The 21,772-nt window shown below is 51.9% G+C and overlaps 1 protein-coding gene across 2 annotated transcripts in view; it reads left to right on the top strand.

Annotated features, from left to right (window-relative positions):
• The window catches only part of BMPER (BMP binding endothelial regulator), a 201,582-nt gene that overhangs the window by 14,697 nt on the left and 165,113 nt on the right, over positions 1-21,772 (top strand). For both annotated transcript variants that reach the window (XM_054726134.1, XM_054726133.1), the window contains exon 3: positions 18,677-18,776. In XM_054726134.1, coding sequence (XP_054582109.1) covers positions 18,677-18,776 — 100 coding nt within the window. The remainder of the gene's footprint in view (positions 1-18,676; positions 18,777-21,772) is intronic.

The following is a 21,772-nucleotide window of genomic DNA, read 5'->3' as shown; positions in this document are numbered from 1 at the left end:
GGCGGCCGATACAGTAACATGCAAACGCCCCTTAACCTCCCACCTCCAGCTCTGAAGGAACTGGCCTTCCCTCATCCTCAGGAGCCCTCTGACCGCGGCGGGGAAGCTCCCTTGGTGTTGATGATGGGGCGCCCGGTGGGTGCTCTGCAGGGCTGCAGTGGAGCGATGATTGATGGTCATTCGACTCAGCTCACATTTATTGAGCATTTATGTTAAGAACGGCCCGGGGCACTGTGAGATTGGAAAAGGCGCTTTTTTTTTTTACATGAACAAAGAGATGAAATTATGTTCCCGAGAGTTTTGAAGTTAGCTGTCTTTTATTGCTTTAGAGTTCTTTGAAAACTGATGAACGCATGCAAGCCACAGATATTAACTCTTGGTTGGAACAGTTGATTAATCAGAACCCACCGCTAGATTACATATATGGATATATATGAGCATGTGCATATACACATACCCATGTAAGGATATGTATGTACTTAATATAAAATCCGGATAATGGATTTAAGTTGCAAACTACCTTCTATCATTTAAAAAAATGTGACCCTGTGATTGAACTCGAACTTGTACACAAGCTGGGGGTGGGGACAGGGGGCCCTGAGCACTGGGGACAAGGAACAGACGATCCTGTTCCGGCCCTGGCAGCCTGTCCACTCCCTGCCCCGCACCCACACACTGACCCGCTCCCACCTTCTGTCTCACAGTTGCAGGTCATTAACAAGTCCTTTCCTCTGTTCTCCCATCAGGGCCCCGCCATGGTGGCTGTCACGTTTAATGCGCAGATAAACCACCAGGGAACTTGTAAAAAATGTAGATCCTGGGGCCTTACTCAAGAGGGTCTGACTCAGTAGGTCTGACAGAGACCACAGAATCTCTGTTTTTTCTTCCTTCCTTCCTTCCTTCCTTCCTTCCTTCCTTCCTTCCTTCCTTCCTTCCTTCCTTCCTTTTTCTTTTCTTTTCTTTCTTTCTTTCTTTCTTTCTTTCTTTCTTTCTTTCTTTCTTTCTTTCTGGTAAAAGAGGGATAAATGGTGAAGGAAAGAGACTTGACTTGGGGTGGTGAACACAATGCAATATACACATGATGTATTATAGAATTGTACACCTGAAACCTATAGGAATCAATGTCACCCCAATAAATTCAATTTTATCAATCAATGTCACCCCACCAATTCAATAACAAAGAAAAAAAGAGATTCTCTATTTTTTCTTCTTCTCAGGCTTTTAAAAAAAAATTAAATCTTGATTGTTGAAAGTATTACCTAAAGTAGTCTCTATTTTTAATACTCTTCTAGGGACTTTATGCATGGGCCAATTTTTGTAAAACTCTTCCATTTCAGGTTAGGGAAAGGGAAGGATATATAAATATAAGTCAGTTCCCAGTGAAGCAACCTATGAACGAGTGGTTAGGCACAGCCGACCTTCTGTTATTGGTACAACCCGGTAGTAGGTCAGCTCTCATGTGCATACCATTATTGTTGTGGGGGTCCTCGGTCACTGCGCACATTAACCATATTCACCCAAGTGCCACTCCTCCTCTCGTCCTCTCCTCCACCAAGCTTCCCCGAGTCATCCATCAGAATTACTTATTCTTTGAGGCCTCACGTTGTCCCTTCCTCCTGCCCACCCTGAAGTTTTATGATTTGCACGGCCATCTCCCCGACTGGACGCGAAGCTTCTTCGGGGCAGGAAGAGTGTCCAGTTCTCCTGAGCATCACTTCCAGCACCCAGAGCAGCATCTTGCGCGCTGGAAGTCTCCGCAACGATTTCACGAAGAAACGCCACGTGGGTTCGTCTGGGGCAGCCTGAGTGTCACTGTCCAGGCTGCGAGGTAGGGCCGGTTTTCTCAGGAAACCTGTCCACAGTCGAGATCATCAAGGCTCAGAAAAGTCAAGCAAGATGAACTCACACTGCACGTCCCGGAGACTCCGGACTGTAATTCAAGTGTGGGAATCCTGGCCAGCCCGGAGGCTCCATGAGATAGGTATCTTGCAGACAATGCCTCCTGACCACAGGGTTGAGAAAGCGCCCGAGGCAGGGAGTGAGAGAGACCCAGCAAACCACTTCCCTGGGGATTCTGTTTCTCGCAGTCCTTGTGGTTTGGTTAGGTAGGGTCCTGCCTGGCGCCTTTGGGTGGGACAGGCTGGCCCTCTGGGGGACAGCCAGCCCTTTCCCGGGACTGATTCCCACGGGGATGCACTCCGTTTCCTGTGGTCTTTCTGTGATGGGCAGCAGCTGCGCGATGAAGCCGACGTGACGTCTGTGTGTTGATCCTTCAGCATGAGCCAACTGGATGGAGCAATTCAAACTACAGCCTGGGTTTTATGATGGACTTGCCGGGCCCGGCAGCATCTGGGGGAACCAGGGACAAGCGGTGGCCCTGCTGATGGCCATGTGATGGGGATTGAGAGTTGCCCCCACCTCCTCCCCTTTCATTTTTTCTGGCCATGCCCACCCAGCAGGTGCCTTCCTCATCCAGAACAGAAGCCTTCTGGGAAATTTTAGCTCTTTCCTCTCTCTTTAGGCCGCCTGATTGCTGCCCACCCCGTCCTTTACCTGATCTCAGAGAGTGTGAAGCCAGGCACACCTGGTTCTGATTCACCCGCCTTCACACAGTTCGGGTCACGTTGATGAACTATTGCCCGCACTTTAAATGAGAATCCTTAAAAAAAAAATTTTTTTTTTTAATTAGCCTGGCATTCTATAGTCCCTGGGTTTCACCTTTATCATCTCCATCTTTATTATTATTTTTTTACCATGTTATTTTCTTTCTCTGTAATTAGCCCAGCATTTCCATGACGTCACCACTCCCCAAGTTCTGTGGCTTGTTTTTCTCAGTTTCGGTTTTTAATTCTTGGTTTCAGCCTGATAATGAAATGCACCAACAGAATCACAGTGGGGTAGTTGTTCTTCCTACACACACACTTGGCCAGATGTTTGGGGGATGGAGTGTCCAGTGGGGAGGTCTCTGACAGGCTGCTGGTGATCATGACTAAGGGGTCAAGACCAGGATGGCTGGGAATAGCTACAGGGCCAGCTTAGAGCAGAATCAAGTGCCTAGGTGGGGTTTAGGAAATATTTTTCACCAATGATGATGCACTGATATAATGCAGCCTGGTGGAGAGAATGCCGGGGGGAACTTTCAAAGCCTTCAAATGCGTGAGAAGGAAATATTTCAAAAGGACAGAGAGGAGTACAAATCCCAAAGTTGTGTTGTGTCCTCAGCTCTGGCTTCTCCACCAGCTTCTGCCTCTTGCACACACATCCAGAGTGAGCCCCAAGGCAGTTGTGGGGTGTCGGCTCCTCAGCGTCTTGGCCGATGCCTCCTGTGAATGCAGGCATCTTCCCTAGAGCCCTACACCCTAGGTACCATGGAGGAGCTATGCTCAGCCACTTGTGTTGGGATCAGAAATTGAAAGCAGGGCCTGACTGTGGACTCGGTGGACCCCAGGGCCTTGTCTTCAGACCTTGGTGTCATGGAGAAGGAAGACTTAAAATGAAGGATTTCCCCCCTTTTCTTTCTTTCTTTCTTTCTTTCTTTCTTTCTTTCTTTCTTTCTTTCTTTCTTTCTTTCTTTTTTTTCTTTCTTTCTTTCTTTCTATTATTCCATAGGGTTTAATATCCTCTCACCCCCACACCCACCTTTAACACTTACCTAACCTTTGGTCACGAGGCTCTGGTGGGTCCCAGCCCTGTAGTTTGGAGACATTGGTCCTAGAACTTTCCCCGGACGTTCTCGGCTCTTCCAGCCACTCAGAAACTTCCTAAACTTGAGCCTATTCACGCAGGGATGTAGCGTGGCAGGCATGGTGGGTCTTAGCACTCGGGGTAAGGAGTGGCCAGCATGGCCAAGACAGCATCTTTGTGAGCCTCACATGGTTGACAGGACAGGGAGAGGTATCTTGGTCTCTAGGTAGCTGGCACAGAGGCAGGTGCTGAGAAAAGGTGACCTCTGGTGGTCACTAGATTAATGTAATAATCTCAGCCAGTGACCGTGTACAGTTGTGTGTGTGTGTGTGTAAGGACTTACAAGTATAGCGTTCTCAGCATCTGCGTGATGGATTTATAAGAATTCTGTTTATTTGGCTATTCTTTTACCAGACCTTTTTTGGTTGGGTCTTCCTGATCTTCTCAAACTTTGAATGTTGGAGGGCCCCAAGGTTCAGTGAGGGTGTTTTTCCCATTTACAGCCCTTCCCGAGGTGAGTTTATGTTGATCCATGGCTTCAAAGCCGCCTGTCTGCTGAGAGTTCCACGGTGATGCTCGACACACCCTGAGCCTTCGAGTGCACACTGGTACATCCAAATGCCCCCGTGACCTCTCACATGGGTGTCTAGGAAGCGTCTCAAACTGAAAATGGCTCAAGCAGAGATCTTGTTTTCTACCTTCCTCCCCCGTAAATCTAGCTTCCTCCAACCAGCAACCTCGGGCCACCAACCATGGTCCTTGATTCTGCTTTCTCTTACACTCGACGTTCAATCTATTAGCAAATCTTGACAGCAAAACCGCGACCATGTATCTGATCATGTCTAACTACCTCCATGATCACTTTGCCTCCAGACAATAGATTATCAACTAGTGATCATTTAAAAAAATAAAAAAATATATCCTTTTTTTTTTAAAATTATTTTCATTTTTTTTAATGAAAAACCCTCCAGTGGCTTCTCTTCTCACCGAGAAGACACTCTGAAATATAACTTGGTCCACGAAGGTCCTATTTGACTTGGTCCTGATGCTGCCTTTGGCCTCACCTCCCAGGGTATCCGCTCTAGCCACACCCCTCAGCTCCCTGCTGTTCTTGCACAGTGCCCAGCACTCATGCTATCCAACACCCTCTCTACAAGAGCATTTGTGCTTGCTCTTTCCTGCACCCACAATGCACTGTCCTCTGCTTATGTCTCCTCATTCCTTCATTCTGGTCTCTGAGCAGTTGGTTCCTTGTTAGAGGGTCCTTTTCTGACCAGTCTCCCCAATAGTACCATGCCTTACCATTCTGTCCCCTTGTCCTGCTTCATTTTCTCCCAAATCCTCCTCAGTGCCCAGTAAATTGTGCATGTACGTGTCTCCTGTAGGTCTCCCTACTGGAAGGTCAGTTCTGTGAGGAGGTAGACTCACTGTCATGCTGTAGCCCAGGGCTGGGCCCATTCAGTGCGTAACTGTTGGATGAATGAGTGTGTGCTGTTTACATTTAACTTCTTCTTATTGTTGTTGTTAATCCTCACTCGAGGATATTTGTCCATTGATTTTTTTTTTAAAAGAGAGAATGGAAGGGAGGGGGATAGACAAGAGACAGAGAAAGAGAAACATTGATGTGAGAGAGACACATTGATTGGTTGCCTCCCACATGTGCCCTAACCAGGGCCTGCAACCAAGGTATGTGCCTTTGACCGAAGTCAAACCTGGGCTCTTCAGTCTTCGGGCTGATGCTCTATCCTCAGAGCCAAACCAGGTAGGGCACGTGTAACTTTTTTAACTCAGTAATTTGAAGATCTAATTCTCTTTCCCCAAAATAAATTATACATATTTTTTTCTACTTTAAACTCTGCTTTTGCTGTAGTGGTGACTTGCCTTTTTCATAGCTCACATGACTTTGCATATCGAGTCTGGTGGCAGGAAGATTATACAGATACACTGGCTGAAGGATGAAAAGTTGTCTCCAATGACCAATAACATAATCACAGGAAAATATACAATAAGCAGTAATAATTATAAGATGATTTTTCTATAGAAAACGAATTAAAAAAGTAGATAGTGCTGTTCCCACTCGGCAGCACGATCATTATTGCTTTTGGGATGGAAATTAAGTCCAGTGTGTTGCTACTTTATACTTTACCTAAAGCATAAATATCCAGGCGAAAGGCTAGCAACATGTGTTCATTATGACGATTTCGTAGAGCAAGAAGAAAGCGGCACAAAATATTTCCCCACGATATACATAAGACCATGGAAGTTCTGCTCGCAGTGCTGAGCCAGGTGGCCTCACCTGAATTGGAGTGCCCTGGGATGTGGTCACCGAGGGGGGCCCCTTTTGTGGGTTGTCGTATCCCAAGGTGCTGACGTGTGTAGGTCAGATCCTGCCTTGGTGACACAGTTGTGCAACAAAGCTTTACTTTGGGCCTTTCAGGGGCTCATGTGGGGGTGTAAGGAACCGAGATGCCCCGATGGTCCCTGGTCGTTTGCGGCAGTGAAATTCGGTTAAAACTGACCTTTCCCTCTGAACTCGGGAATGCCTACATACCTGTCACGTTGCGGGGTGCGCGGTGCTTTTGCTGTGTCTGTGCCCTGGCCCCGCCCTCCCGGATTTTAAGCTCTCGTAGGGCAGAACACGTCTCCGATTCATATTTTCTGTTCCCAGCAAAACCTGGCACAGTGCCTGGCCCGCAGCAGGGGCTCGAAAAATATTTGTTCAATGGATTCGTGGATTTTCCGTCGGGTAGACTGGAGTTCTGTAGTGCCCAGTTTTAACCTGCAGGAAAACCCAAGCTCCGAGTCAAGATGTCTCTTTCCTGAGGGTCATTTGTCTTCGGTTGACCCTTTTGTCTTATTTTAGACCAGAGGCCTGATGCACGAAAATTCGTGCAAGAGTTGGCCTTCCTTCCCCTGGCTGCCGGCACCGGCTTCCCTCTGGCACCCAGGACCCGGGCTGCTTCCCTCCCATGAAACCCTTTTACTAGTAAAAGCCATTTTGTTAAATAGGGCACATGTTATGAATCTCATTAGCGACAAGTTCATGCTCATGTTTTGTGGGTAACTCGTCCTTTTCTTGATTACACCTCAATCAGAAGTGGATTATTTGCAAAACTAGCATTTGTTGTTGGTTTAATGAGTTTAAAGTGGAAGCGAATGGATCCACATTTCATTCTGAAGCTATGAAATACATCGGTGAGCCCTGGCCGGTTTGGCTCAGTGGATAGAGCATCGGCCGGCCTTTGGATTGATGGGTCCTGAGTTTGATCCCGGTCAAAGGCACGTACCTCAGTAGCAGGCCCTGGTCGGGGCATGTGCAGGAGGCAACCAATCCATGTGTTTCTCTCACTTCAATATTTCTCCCTGTCTTTCCCTCGCTCTTCCACTCTCTCTAAAAATCAATGGAAAAATATCCTAGGGTGAGGATAAAAAAAACACACAACAACACAAAAAAGAAATACATTGGTGGCTTCTCCGGTTCTTTCTGACATCTGCCTGTGGCCCTCGGGGAGCCTTGGCCAAGAGTGCATGCTGCCCAGGGCCCTGGGGAGTGAGTCGGGACAATCTTGCTCACAAGGCCACCTTCCTGTGGGGGTCGCCTTGAGAGGCTGGCCTATCCATGTCTGTCTGTGAGCGCCCAGCCAGCCAGGGGCTCCTGGCCCCTCGCTCCCCCACCTGGCATTCCTCCCTCGGCCTAACTGGCCACCCTCTGCAGCGGGCACCACTGTGGACACGGCCCAGGAGCCCGGATCCTCCCACACCTGCCACATCGCGGCGCCCTCACTGCTATTCGCTCTCCGGAGGCGGCTGGCGGGAACCAGCTCGCCAGCCTGGCGTCCCAGGGGGCCCTTTGAAAGCCTCTGCAATGGCTGGGGGTCGGGGTCAATTGCGCAGATGTCTCTGAAAGTGTCTCACCAGCGACCAGAAAGTTACTTTGTCAAGATGACAGATGGGCTGCGAGGCCCCTCCGCCGGCCTGGTCCCTGGATGGCAGCTCCGGGCACTGTCAGAGCAGGTGTTCCTGGCGCTCCCGGTGGTGCGTGGGCTCTCCCGGCGGCCCAGGAACAAGCTGCTCTGTTCTGTGAGAGAGCGGCTCGGTCGGCTCGGTGGCTTGCTGTCTGTCGACCCACAGGAGGGAGAGGCATTTGCGGATCTGGTGAGTCCCACCATCATGGGTGGGGGACCTGGGCAGGGACAGGTGCCGTGGTTCGCCACCGCCGGTCACAGTGGGCGCCGGGACGCCGGCTGCCGTGTGGTGGAGGTGTTCCCCTGCTTTGGCGGAGGATCACTTCTGCGCACGGGCCCGAGGAGTTCTCCGTTTCTTTGCAGAGCCAGGGAGCTCGGCTTCTTATATTTACTGAGTCAGAAAAGGGGCGCTCAGCATCGCCCCTCCAGCCCTCCAGCCTTCATACATCACATCGCAACCTTCCGCAGGGAAGTCACTCTAACTTTATGATTATTTACTTATTTTAAAATGTATTTTTACTGATGTCAGAGGGGAAGGGAGATGGAGAGAGAGAGAGAGAAATATCAATGATGAGAGAATCATTGATCGGCTGCCTCCTACAGGCCCCACCCTGGGGCTGGAGCCCGCAACGCAGGCATGTGCCTGGACTGGGAATCAAACCGTGACTTCCTGGTTCATAGGTCGACACTCAACCACTGAGCCACGCTGGCTGGGCTATTTTTAACTCCTTAACTTTCACCCTATAGTTGCTCTAATGCCCCTGCCTACCTGGCGGACAGCCTCTGTGTGGTCCCCCCCTCCCCAGACTGGCGAGCCCGGCTGTGACCCCCTGAGCTGTAGACCCTGCTGGTGGCCAGAGTTGAACCCCATCACCTTGTCGAGAATTCAGAAGAACTCAGCAGCGAGGCACGGAAATGTTCCTAGAATTGCACCTCCCTTTCTTTTCTGTTTTCTCTTTGGGCAGAAGCAGCCGCTGATTCATATACGTGCTGAGGGCGCCCTGGGCTGTAAATAAGCAGGGATGCTGGCAGAGGCAGCGGGCCGCTTGTGCGGAGGCCGGGTTGCTTTGCAGGACCCCGTGCCCCTCCCCCTGGTTCACACCTTCCTCTTGTGGGGTGGGGGTGGGGGGGTCTGTGGCCGTTCCTCTGTGGCATTGACTCTGTCCCACATCCTACTGTTCGAGTCCCTTCCGGTTGGGTAGACTTGGGCATGTGGGCCACGTAAAGGAAGGATGCTGACATGGACTCCGCTCCTCCTCACACCTGGCTCCTGGCTCCTGGCAGAAGGGGACACGGTCACTGTCTGGCTTTCAGGTCTGCCTCCGGGAGCCCGAGGACGGTGGCAGCGCTGCTCCGGGGCAGGGCGCGGTGCGCAGGCACTCTGACCCTGACCCGGGGGGCGGCGGGCCCCTTGCTTACAGGGCGCACGCTGTAATAAAAGCCAGGCGGTGCGACTCTCTTTGGGCTACTGCTTTTATTTGGTGGTTATTTCTTTCGTGTTCTGCCATCTCTAATGCGTTGGTTCTATTTCAAAATACAATTAAGCAGAATGGGGAGCCGTTTGACACTGCCCTGTTTTAAATCAGAGCTGTTCTCGAGGAGCCGGGACATTCTAATGGCCTGCGTTTCTTTGTTCTAAGAGTTCCTTGAAAAGGCAAAAAAAAAAAAAGCCAGATCTCAATCCTTAAATGGCATCGGATCCACAACAACCCCTGCAACAAACGAAAGCCCATTAAACGCGAATGGAAATGTTCTGGAAGGTAAATATGAAGGGGCCTCCTTGTTAATCCCCCGTTGCTTCTGCTGGCACGTGTCGTATTTTCAAGGTACAGGATCGGGAGCACACTGTCATGGCGTGATGTATGAGGGCCATCGATCACCCGCACATCGTCTTTGTAGACGACACGGGCACTAAAAGACACGATTCTGGCCAGACGGAGCAACGGGGGGTCTCCCTGCTCTTCTGCACCCCCCGCCTTTTCCTTTAATCTCCCCCTGTTTTGTGTTGCAGAGAAGTGAATTTCTTCATGGGATATGACTTGTTGCAAAATAATCGGGGGGCCCCCGTGGGCTTCATAAAGTCTTTTAAATGGCTGGGCTTCAAGGGCAGCTTTGTTCGCAGTGCGCCCTGTTAGCTGGGCCGGAGGAGGCGGCGTTTGCCAGGGTCCGGGCCTCTGGGGTACAGGCCCGCTGAGCCTAGACGGGACGAAGGAAGAATAACACTCGCAGACGTGGGGCCGTGAATTGTGGGATGTTCTCGTTGTTCTTGCAAGATGCTTCAACATGAAGCCTCCAAAAGCATGGCCATGGGGTGCTCCCAGCCTCTCGGGAGAGACGCCCCCTCCGCTCAGGGGAAGAGAGAGACCAGAGGACCCGGAGGCCTGGGTCCGGGTCCTGGGCCGTCTGGCAGACACTGAGGCTCGTTTTGAGCGGCGAGGCCAGAGACTTCATCTGCCTTTCCGACCAGGCACTGTTTTTGCTCCCGGGTTCCAGGTGAAGCCATCAGCCACAGAGGTTTATCGTGTCTGAACGGGAGGCGTGCTTCGCAGAGGCAAACATTTAAATTCTCAGCTGCGAGGAGGACATGGCTCATCTCAGCCTCGAAAGCCGGCTGGCTGGAGAGCACAGCCACGGAAGCACCGCCGGGTACCGCTGCCCTGGGTTTGAATCTCTGCCCGGCTTGCTGGTAAACCTGGGCGAGCCACCAGAGAGGGTGTTTTCTTACCCCAAATCGGGGTAAGTCAGAGCCTTCCTCGGCTCGTGGCAAGGGTTGAGAAGGACGTAATCATGTGTGTTCCTCGCAGTCTGGAAGGTGATGGATCTGCTCTGACGGTCAGGGGCCATTATTCTTGGTAGTCCAACTGCGGCCTCCACCCCTTCTTCAGGTGGCTCGGCTCCATGGCTTTGACGATCAAAGGGACTTGCCAAAGCAGTGGAGGCTGGGGGTTCAGAAAGACCTGGAAACGCTAATTTACGTTAAAAGCTAAGGCCAGGCGGCACCCCCAACCTCTCCTGCCGACCTCCCTCAATTGAAAAAGAAGAGATCTTGGAAAACCATTCTCCTGGCTGGGAAGTTTGGGTTATTTTCCCTATCAAACAGAGTTTCTCCACTTTAGAAATGGTTTTGCTAGTTGTTTTAATCCCCCCCCCCCCATTATTTGCCTCCTCCCCACTTTCATTGAGCTGAGAATCATGGCCCACAGTCTTATACTTGGACCCAAAGGCTTTGTAGTGGACTAACTGCCTCCCCTCCCCCCGTTCCCCCCTCCTTTACTTCCAGCTCTTTCTGTGCAAGAGTTATGGGGAAGTCAATTGCACTATCAGTAACAAAGAACAAGCCAGTAAAAGCTTAATTAAAATAATAAATTATCAGTCAAATTTAATACTGCCATTGGCAACCACTGAGCTATCTCAGGCCCCCCCCCTGCTCCCCTCCCCCCGCTCCCAGGCCTCCCGTGATTCTTTTCTAAGAGATGAAGACCAGAGTTTGTCCTAAGGAGACAGGCTGGAGCAGGTCGGAGCTTGTGTTGTCTCCTCTGGGAGGGGTCATGCTCGCTTGCGAAGGATTTCCCCTGACCACCTGTTCCAGGGACGGAGCCACTTTATTGAACATCGTTCATTATCAAAACGGGTGACAAGCAATGGAAGCTGCCCCCCGGGGTCTTTTGCAGCTTTCGCCTACATCTCTGCATTCTAGACCCCTAACGTTTTGAAGTCAGGTCTGATTCCCCACGTTTTGGCCCATCCCTTCCAGGTTACCTTAGAACAGGGCGGGGACCAGGGCAGGAGACCTGACAGGTCTGGCCTAGGGGACCTGTCTTTCTTGAAAATTTCCCGATCAGCTCCACTGGATGGTGATCTCTTCCTAAAGTCTCAGTGGTCATGTGGAAGCTAACGTAACACCAATATGATGCACCCATGTGTTCTAATGCTGTGCCTTAGCTACCAGCGTCCCTGGCCGGCCCCTTAACCCAGGCCGGGGGACCAGGTTGCGTTCCCAAGTCCCCTGCGAGCCAGCTGTTCCAGGGACCCGAGCCGCTTGGATTCACCGAGGGCTGTTCCTCCGTCTGAAAGTCACAAGGAACCTGTGAGCGTAATGAACTGATGCCTGCAGACTTCATTAGAAGGACGGCGCTGTGCCAACACGAAGAATTCTGTTTATGAGACGTTTTAGGATATTGCTTAGAAGACGTGGCGGCCTGTGTTCAAAAGCACCATAAAGTTCCCTTTGGCTCTTTGGGGACTGGGATTGGGTTACCCTGGGGGCACTTCAAGGAGAAGCTGACCTCTGTGACCTCATGCAAGGGGGTGGGCAGAGGGGGGAGACAGACTGGAAATTCCTAAGAGAATAATGTGCTGATGTTGGAGCACCTTCCTTGGGAAACTTGACCTACGAGATCATATTCCCAAAAGACGAATTCCTCTGTGAGCAATTTTGAGATTCTCCAATAGTAAAACCCTACTGTGTGTCTGCTCCAAAGGAATTCTTCAGTAAAAAGAATTCAAACTGTCCTACGTGTTCACCAACATCGATGGCTTTGGAGCAGGTGAAAGTGTCCCCTGTAAGCCTCATTGGGGACAGAAGTCTTGTTTCCTCGGAGACAGCGTGCGTCTCTGGAGAGTGGACAGCACGCTGGCAGCGTGGTTTCCTTCTCATTCCCGCAGCCCTGAGCGCAACGGCACACATGCCAAGGCCTTGGTGCGGGCCTTTCTAGAACTCCCGCTCGGTGTTTCTCAGAGCCGCTGGGTGTCTGCTGGGTGTTCCCCTGACAGCAGCTGATGACAAAGGGAGCAGCTCACTCAGCATTCATATGGGTTCCCCTCCCCCCATGGATATTTGCATTGTGGTAGGGCAATTCTTTTTTGTTTGTTTTAAATCAGCAGGGATGAAACTCATTTTTTTAAAAAAAATGTGTTTTTTTAATTGATTTTTTTAGAAGGAGAGAGAGATAGAAACATCCATGTGAGAGAAACATCAACTGGCTGCCTCCAGCACACCCCCTACTGGGGAACGAGCCTGCAACCCGGGCATGTGCCTTGACTGGGCATAGAACCAGTGACCTCTTGTTTCCTGGGTCAACGCTCAACCACTGAGCCACACTGGCTGGGCAAGACTCAGCTCTTTTGGAACCACGTATCACTATATTTTCATTTACTGATTTTAGAGGGAGAGAGGAAGGGAGGGAGGGAAGAACAGAGAGGGACATCGATTTCTTGTTCCACTTATTTATGCATTCATTGGTTGCTTCTTGTGTGCGCCCCGACTGGAGGTTGAAGCTGTAACCTTGGTGTATGGGGATGATGGTCTAACCAACAGGGAGGTTGGTAGGGCGATTCTTGGAGGCAGCAACATCTATAGAACCACTTCCTAAATAAGACACAGTGATGCAATGACAGAGGGGCGTGTGAGTGTGTGTGTGTGTGTGTGTGTGTGTGTGTGTGTGTGTGTAGGAAGGCAGGTGGTCTGGGCGGTTTCTAATTTAGGACGGAGAGTTGCTGGCACCTCTGTACCCCCTCTTATGACACCGATACTCGCTGGCCTGTGTGTCTCATGGACATCCTGAGTGCTGTTCATTTGGGCAGGGAAAAATATTGCCATGTCACAGCCTTCTTGACTTTTCAAAAGCGGGGCTGGCACTTAGCGTTTGCTAGCTTGCCAAACGACAGCTGTTTGCCCCCGAGGCAGGCGTTGCTTTCATGGGACGAGGATGCCAAGGAACGAGGACGCCAGGGAACGGATGCCACCTTCCAGAGGGGGCCTCCCGGCTGCCGCCTTCCCCGTGGGGCTGTGGAGGGTCGCAGGCAGGGTGCCAGGTATTGTTGTTTACATTCCTATTTCAAGGAATTTGTGGCACCGTTTCAGTCTAAACGCAGGGTCTCTGCCCGCTGCCTTTTCTCCCTGCCCTGACCACTCTCGCCGTAGTAGCTGCTGTGTGTCCCCCAGATTTCTATTTTATTATCATCTGAAACATAGAAACGGAAGGCCAGGCAATACTTCCCATGTTCCTGAAAGAAGCTTAGGAAAAAAATATCTTCACGACATTGGCTTGACATAGAACCAAAGCATCTCAAAGCTTGTTTTCCTCCCTTTTTTCCCCTGGTTTCTCTGAGGAAAGCAAACAGGAAAATCTCACAGGGGTGATTTGTTCTCTTCTCTGTCTCCAGTCCCCTCCCCGCCTCCCCCGGCCCCCCATCAGGAAGCGATCCTTTCCCTCCACACCAGACCCTGGAAAAGGCTCAGGAAGGCGGTCCTTGCTAGGTCTCAGGGCCACCATTCCCAAGGCCAGGGAGCCAGGGAACTCGGTGCTGCCATCTAGTGGCGCCTCTCTGACACAGCAAGCTGCCTGCCAGATCCTGTTTGAACTTGGCTGTGGCGGGAGCTGTGGTTTGGCGCGCATCCTTACGGAGCTTTGTTGCCAGCCATGGAGGTTTTTTTTCATTTTCACTCCCGATGCCCCTGTTCGTTTTTGTGTGTTGGCACTTAATTTCCTGTGTCTCCAGAGGCTGCCTTTGGGGTTTTGGTATGTTTGGTCTTTAAGAAAGGAGACAATAAAGCAAACGGATGCCCTGGACAAGGCGTAAATCCAGGCTGGGCGGCCCTGGACAGCCATGGGCACGGGGGCACAGAGGCTGGGAGTGAAGCACGTGAGGAGGTTTATCACCCTTATTCACGGCGAGGTGGGCATTTCAGAGTGTGGTGGCATTTGCCTCCCGTACCTCTTTGCCACCCTTTCTGTTGCTCAGATTTGGGGAGACTCGAACCCAAGCTAGGATCTTGAGGGAAGTTTGTTGGAGGATGCCAGTCTGGTCTGCAGAGGTGTGGTTTGCCCAGAGACTTGTCCGTATCCAAAATGGCACATGCCCCTCGCTGCCAGGAGGCAGCCGTGTTTGCAGAGCTGCCGCGGCGGGTGATGCTGCGGCTCCTGGGAGTTTCTCTGCGCTCTTAGAGAGCTCCTGGCGCACCTGTGCGACTGCCGGGACGGTGCCCGTCTCCCCTGGAGCCTCGGGCCGGCATTGTTTTGCTCTGCTGTGTCTCCCGACCGCCTGGGGAGCAGCAATGGGTAACCTTTCAGGGCATGCCTTCGGGGTCAGACACAGGTCTGTGTGTGTGACCCTGGGTGAGCTCCTTAACCTGGGTGAGCTCCTTAACCTGGTTCTTCATCTGTGAAACGGGGACGGTGAGGAACTTTTGGGGACGTAACGTATATAAAATTCTTAGCACAGAGCCTGGTCCATAAAGGTGTGTGGTCAGTGTGAGCCGGTATCAGGGAACCGAATGAGTCGTGGCCTTGAACCAGAGCAGAGGACACCTGGTCACGTGGGGGATGAGGCAGCCAGTGGGAGAGGACTCCTAGGCCTGGCTTTGTGGGTGTCGCGCCTCACCGGCGCCACTGGCTGAAGGCCAGTGGTTTGGTCTTTTGGGAAGTCAGGAAAAGTGAAGCGAGGGGTCCGGGTTAACCTGTGCTCGGATGTGCCCTGTCGCTGCTGCACCCACTGAGGGGCTGGGGCATCCGCCTCCCCTCAGGGGCGCTGTGTAGCTTTTCCTTCTTTCTCGGAGGGCCTCTGAGCAGGTGCTCCGTGTCCAGGCCGACCGGACGCCAGCGGGATGATCAGGGATGGCAGCTCCGGACCCACGTGACCTTTGGTAGAATGCAAAACAGCCCCAAGGGTTAGTAGAAGGGAGGAAGAACACTCCTACTAACCTACAGATAAGGGTTAGGTTTGTTCCCTGTGTGTGTGGACAAAAAAATCCCAGATGTGACTCCCCAAGCCATCTGGTTGGAATAACTTTTTGTGCGGGGCTGTAATTACAAGCTATTTATTCTGAAGCTTGGGATCCTGTTATGGATCTCGACTGGCTCCCAGGTTTCTAACGTAGCGCAGAGTTCCTGTACGTAGGAGCGTGTATTGTATGTATCAAACCCCGCCTGGAGACTCCGCACCCACTCCCACGCCCTCCGAGCTTGAGTTTCTGGGCCTGCGTCTCCCCTTCTGAGAGGAGATGCCCGTGGGGTGGTCCTTCCCTAAGGCTCAGCCAGCTTGGAGGTGGGGTGGGGGGGGTGGTGGTGACAGGCTCTGCTTGGGAAGGGGATCGAGCCCATAGCCAGGGCATGTGCCCTGACCGGGAATCGAACCATTAACCTCCTGGTTCATAGGTTGATGCTCAACTACTGAGCCATGCCGGCCAGGCCTATTACGTTCTTAAAATATGCTTCTTTAAAGGACACTGTGGCCGTAACTATGTTATTACATTTGTAATATAAAGAGAATTATGCAATGAACCGAAGGGCTGTGACTCAGAGTGTCTCCATGCCACCCCCTCTGCCTGCCCGGCCACAGGAATGCTCTGAAGCCCTGGCTGCCCCTTGGGATGACCTGGGAGCTTGGAGGCCCGTCTAGGCCTGGTCCTCAGAGACCTCAGACCTGAGCTGCAGGGTGGGAGGCAGAGCCGGGCGTGTTAGGAGCTGCCGGGTTCTGACTTGGAGCCTTGTGTGGGGACCACTGCCTCACGGGCTTTAAGGAATTAACGGGGGCCCTGACCACATAACAGACACCCGGGGGCGGGGGGCGGGGGGAGGAAACTGGGTTACTCAGGTCAACCACCAAAATCCTACACCGACAGCTAATAAATAAAACCCCAAAGGTCTGCACGCCAGCCCGCAGGGTGGGTGCAGGTGGTGAGGACGGACGCCCTCCTTGGGGCCAGGCAGGCCCTGAGATGGCCTCGCCAGCGTGTTGACCGCGTTGGCCTCAGGGGTGCTGACCGGCGATGCTGGTGAGGTGCTCGGTGTGTTAGTGGAAGAGGGGGAGCAGCGTTCTTCCCTGGGGGCTCGTGGTTCCCAGCGTCGGTGGCTGTGCAAAGTGAAGCAGCTGCTGGGATGACGGGGTCCAGGGCTCCATACACCTCACTCTGGGGGGAGTTGAGTTCTGGAAGGAGTGGGGTTCTGGGGGGGAGTGGGGTTTTGGGGGGAGTTGAGTTCTGGGGGGAGTGGGGATCTGGGGTTCTGTAGGAGTGGGGTCATAGGGGGGAGTAGGGTTCTAGGGAAGTGGGGTTCTAGGGGAGGGGAGTTATCAGGGGAGAGGAGTTCTGGGGGGAGTTGAGTTCTGGAGGGAGTGGGGTTCTGGGGGGAGTTGAATTCTAGAAGGAGTGTGGTTCTGGGGTGAGTGGGGTCCTAGGGGGGAGTGGGATTCTGTGGGGAGTTGAGTTCTGGGGGGAGTTGAGTTCTAGAAGGAGTGGGGTTCTGAAGGAGTGGGGTTCTAGGGGAGTGGGGTTCTGGGGGAGGGGAGTTATCAGGGGAGAGGAGTTCTGTGGGGAGTTGAGTTCTGGGGTGAGTGGGGTTCTGGGGGGAGTGGGGTCATAGGGGGAGTGGGGATCTGGGGGAATGGGGTTCTGGGGGGAGTGGGATCATAGGGGGAGTGGGGATCTGGGGGGAGTGGGGTCATAGGGGGGAGTGGGGATCTGGGGGAATGGGGTTCTGGGCGGAGTGGGGTCATAGGGGGAGTGGGGATCTGGGGGGAGTGGGGTCATAGGGGGGGAGTGGGGATCTGGGGGAATGGGGTTCTGGGGGAAGTGGGGTCATAGGGGGAGTGGGGATCTGGGGGGAGTGGGGTCATAGGGGGAGTGGGGATCTGGGGGAATGAGGTTCTGGGGGGAATGGGGTTCTAGGGGAGGGGAATTATCAGGGGAGAGGAGTTCTGGGGGGAGGGAATTCTGGGGGAAGGGGAGTTATGGGGAAGGGATGTTCTGGAAGGAGTGAGGTCCTGGCGGGGAGTGGGGTCCTAGGGTGGAGTGGGGTCATAGGGGGGAGTGGGGATCTGGGGGGAGTGGGAATCTGGGGGGAGTGGGGTTCTGAAGGAGTGGGGTTCTGTGGGGAGTAGGGTTCTAGGGGAGTGGGGTTCTGGGGGAGGGGAGTTGTCAGGGGAGAGGAGTTCTGGGGGGAGTTGAGTTCTAGAAGGAGTGGGGTTCTGAAAGAGTCGGGGTTCTGGGGGGAGTGGGGTCCTAGGGGAGGGGAATTAGGGGAGAGGAGTTCTGGGGGGAGGGAATTCTGGGGGGAGGGGAGTTATGGGGAAGGGATGTTCTGGAAGGAGTGAGGTTCTCGGAAGAGTGGGTTCTGGAACGCTCAGCGGTTCTGATCCCTTGGAAGGGGAAGAGCTGACAATCTGGATTCATTACAGAATTAGACCCTGGGAGCAGCTTGGGGGGCTGGTGAATTCCTAAGGACTTGAGCAGGAATGAAAGCCACAGCCCGAGCACTCAGCAGACGCTTGTTAACAAAGCCCCAGCCCCGCTGAAGTTCTGGGACTGGTCCTTTGGTTCCTGTGCGTTCAGTCCACTAGCAGGCGCGGGCATCCCACCCGCTGGGTCTCCTCCGAGTCCCTGTACCAGCCGACCTCTCAGGGCAGAACCAGGATGCCCGTGCCCGCCCTCCTTTCCTGAGCCTCCGCGCTCATGGGACGCAGCTGTCCCCCGTAAACACTGAGCACTGTGTCCTGCTCGGCCCGGGGGGTGTTCCCTTCCCTCTGCCGGAGCCGAGTCCCCCCTCGGCCTTCCTTGTCAGTGTTTGCGTTGGAACTGCAGGCCGCTGCACTTTAATGCACTCGACTATGAAGGGTTGTTGGACGGCCTGTGCAAATATTTTTGTTCTCACGATGCAGTCCTGGCTCAGGTAGCCCAATGGGCAAAGTCTGATTTACGCAAATATTATGGTTTCTGTGGGGCCTGCTGAGAGGAGCCCTGAGCGTGGGGCGGAGGACGCCTCTCCCCGCCCGGTGTCGGTGTCCAGGTGAAGCTGGCTGGGAAGGAAGGGCCTTCCCATGCCCTCGCGCCTGCCCTTGATCTGAAAAAGCGTGCGTGCCCGGATGAGGACTTCTGCTCCAGAGAGCGCACAGCCCTGCTGCCCTCCCAGAGCTTTCCTGCCAAGAGGCGGGCGAGCGGGGGGAGGGAGGCTGGGGACCTCCGCCCTGGGCTGGGATTCGGGGCTTCTGTTTGAAGCTGATGTCGAATGTCTCTTGTCTCTTTTGCCCAGAACAAGGAAGTGACCTGCAAGCGGGAGACGTGCCCGGTGCTGTCCAGGGACTGCGCCCTCGCCGTCAAGCAGAGGGGAGCCTGCTGCGAGCGCTGCAAAGGTGACGGCTCCTGGCGGCCTCCTCTTCCTCCTCTGCAGACATTTGACTTCTCTTCCTCTCCCTCCTCTTCGCTCAGCCCTGGGCTGGGTGCGCATGGGTGTTGGGAGGGAAGCTGGTGTGTGCGTGTGCATGCATGCATGCGTGTATGTACATGTTTGTGCATGTGTGTGCGTGCATGGTTTTTGTGTGTGCATGTGTGTGCGCGCATGGTTATGTGTGTGTTGGGGGGCTGGTGGTGGTAAGGGGGCTCTCTGGTGGACGTTTGAAAGTGTGGTGAGCATTTGTCTGCCTATTGGGTTTGTTTCTGGGGCAAGTTGTTGCAATGTCACAGAGATGTCCACGTGAGGTCTGTGCACGCTGGTACACACGCACGTGGCCATCTTCATCTGTAAAGCAGTTTTTCCCAGGCTCCTCCTATGCCCTGCCCACCTGAGCCCGAGTCCTGAGGCCCCAATGTTATCATTGTGGACCCTCCTGCACGCGTGCTTTCCTTCCCAATGAAACGTGAGCTTTTTGTCTTTGCTGCATCCCACGGCGCCCGTGCCCCGACCTCCTTTCCTGGGGCCTGCGGTGCACGTGTCCCCCCGGAACACACTGCTGGCTTTTGTGTGTTTGCCTTTGCTTATTTGTTTATCATCATCTTCAGCGTTCCAATGACCGAGCATCCTCCACATCCGAAGCATGTGAAGGCCTCTGAGGCTATGCTGGTGTGTGTGTTTGTTTTGATATTTTCAACATGGGAGAAGCATGGAGAGAAGGAGGCCTAGAAGACGTATGGTTAGCTCATTCATTCTACTAAGAAGTTTGGACCATTGAAAATCCCCATATTATGCTCTGTTTGTGTTCAGATTCCTATTTTATCCTATGTATACCACCATATATTTGGGCCACTTCTGTAATGAGTGTGTCTAGTTTATTTATAACTGTTGGAGCCTCATTTCATCCCTTAAACCATTACAGAAGTTTCTGTGCAGTGCATCCTGGTAGTCATGGCCATGGCCATTCTTGATGGGTTTTTCCTGCTCATGGCCAGTCTTTGATTGAGGCCAGCTGCTGGTCCGGAATATCTTTCCTGAGTGAGGACAGAAAGCCCCAGGCCCTGTGGCTTGTGAGGTGTGAATTACCTGGTTCGTTTTAAGACCTTTACCCACACCTGTTATCTTCATAGTAGTCCAGAGGGACTTGCTTTCATTTCAAGATGCTGGGTACTGGGTTCATTGGTTTATGCTCATCACTTAGCCCACACGACAGCAGGTAATTTCTATCTCATTTTCCAGATGAGGAAAGCGGGGGCCCAAAGCAGTTAAATCATGAACCCCAATATCAAGCAAAAAGGGTGTCTATGCCTTCAAGAAGATTGCTGTACTGGAGGGGTCAAAGAAATGCCATCCGTGGGGGACATTCTCCAGGGAAGCAGCGGGAGGGGAGGCGGACAGCTGGTGGACCAGGGGCTGGGAGTGTGCGGGGGAGGGTTTCCCGAAGGGGCAGCCCTCTGTCATGAACAAGAAGGAGTTAATCACCTCCAACGAGGGCTGCTCAGGGGAAGGCGCCCAGGGAAACGGGGGGCACACACAGGCATGAAATAGTTCTTAGGCACCGCCTGCCACTTAGAATCACCCAGGGAACATGTTCAAGCACCAGCTCCTGGGCTTCCCTCCAGATCTGTGAGTTAACACAAATCTGGAATAAGTTTTTGTTTGTATGTTGCTGATTGTTTGGGGGAGGGTGAAGGGGGCAGGCAAAAATGGAACAGAATTCTATCATAATTTCTATTTCTTTTCCTCTGAAACAGTTGTTGCTATGGAACAGGCAATTCAGGTTGAGGACAGAAATATGAAAACTCAGGTTTCCGAGAGGATTCGTAATGGGGTGTGTGTGTGTGTGTGTGCATGTGTGTTCACATTTGTGTTCCTGTTTGCTTCTGATTACTCATGTGATTCATTCGTTCGTTTGTTCATTCATTCATTTATTCTACAAGTACTTACCTACATGCCGGGTATTTATGGCATGGCACTGTTTTACCAATTGTTTTTAACTTTTAGGAAGCCAGAATGCTCTTTTTTTTTTTTTTAAAGTAAGTAAATTATAACAAACTCTTCTCAAGCCAGTGTTTCAGTGTACTTTTCAGATCATTTTAATGTTAGGAATGGTTATACATTTTTACCCAACTATCTAACAGCACTGAAAAAGAGTCATCTAATTAGAAAACACGCAGTACTGCTTGATGAAAACAAATGAGATCATTGCGAGTCCAACAGGCATTTCTGGCCTGTTTTCTGTATTTCCTTGGACTGAGAATCATCCTTTCATTCGGGGTTCTTTTCATAAACAATAATCTATTTGTTATCCGAATATATGTTTGTTATTAGTGGATCATAAACAAACAAGGTGTGTTTCAAATATTTATAGGTCAAATTCCACCTCCTTCACGTGGAGCATCAAATATTAATTGTCTGCAATACTTTGACGAAAGACATAAGAAGGTAGTCTTTCATTTGTCAATGGGGGCTTGTTTTCCACAATCTTCTCTTGTCTTTGATTTCTGTGTGCTGGGGCTTGTGTTTCTGAGTGGTGATCCCATGGGTTGCATTTTTTAAAAAATGGTTTAACTTTTATATTTGATTTAAAAAATGTCCTATGATGTCTCAGAAAATGAAAGGGAAGAGGTAAAATGTAAATATTTGCACACCGATTTCCAAAATTAGGACAACCGTCCTCAGTTCTGATAAATAAGATTTAGAGAGCAAAACATTCATGGAAAATGTTAAGGGGATTGGGCTCATTTATGTAGACCAAGGACTGACCTGTGGAACTGTGAATAATAGTTAAAGATTGAGCCTTATTAATTTATCACTTGCTTTTCACACAGTACAAGGCCATGAATTAGGGGCTTCTTCTCAATGTTGCCTTGAGAGTGACCTGGAACATGGCCGTGTCTTTTAGAATATTACTATGTGGCTGTTTTTGAAGAGATCCAGCCACTTATCATATACAGG

Source organism: Eptesicus fuscus, chromosome 14 (assembly GCF_027574615.1).
Source record: "Eptesicus fuscus isolate TK198812 chromosome 14, DD_ASM_mEF_20220401, whole genome shotgun sequence".
Classification (NCBI taxonomy): Eukaryota; Metazoa; Chordata; class Mammalia; order Chiroptera; family Vespertilionidae; genus Eptesicus; species Eptesicus fuscus.
The sequence above is the reverse complement of the archived record's forward strand: the minus strand, read 5'-3'. Positions and strand labels throughout refer to the sequence as shown.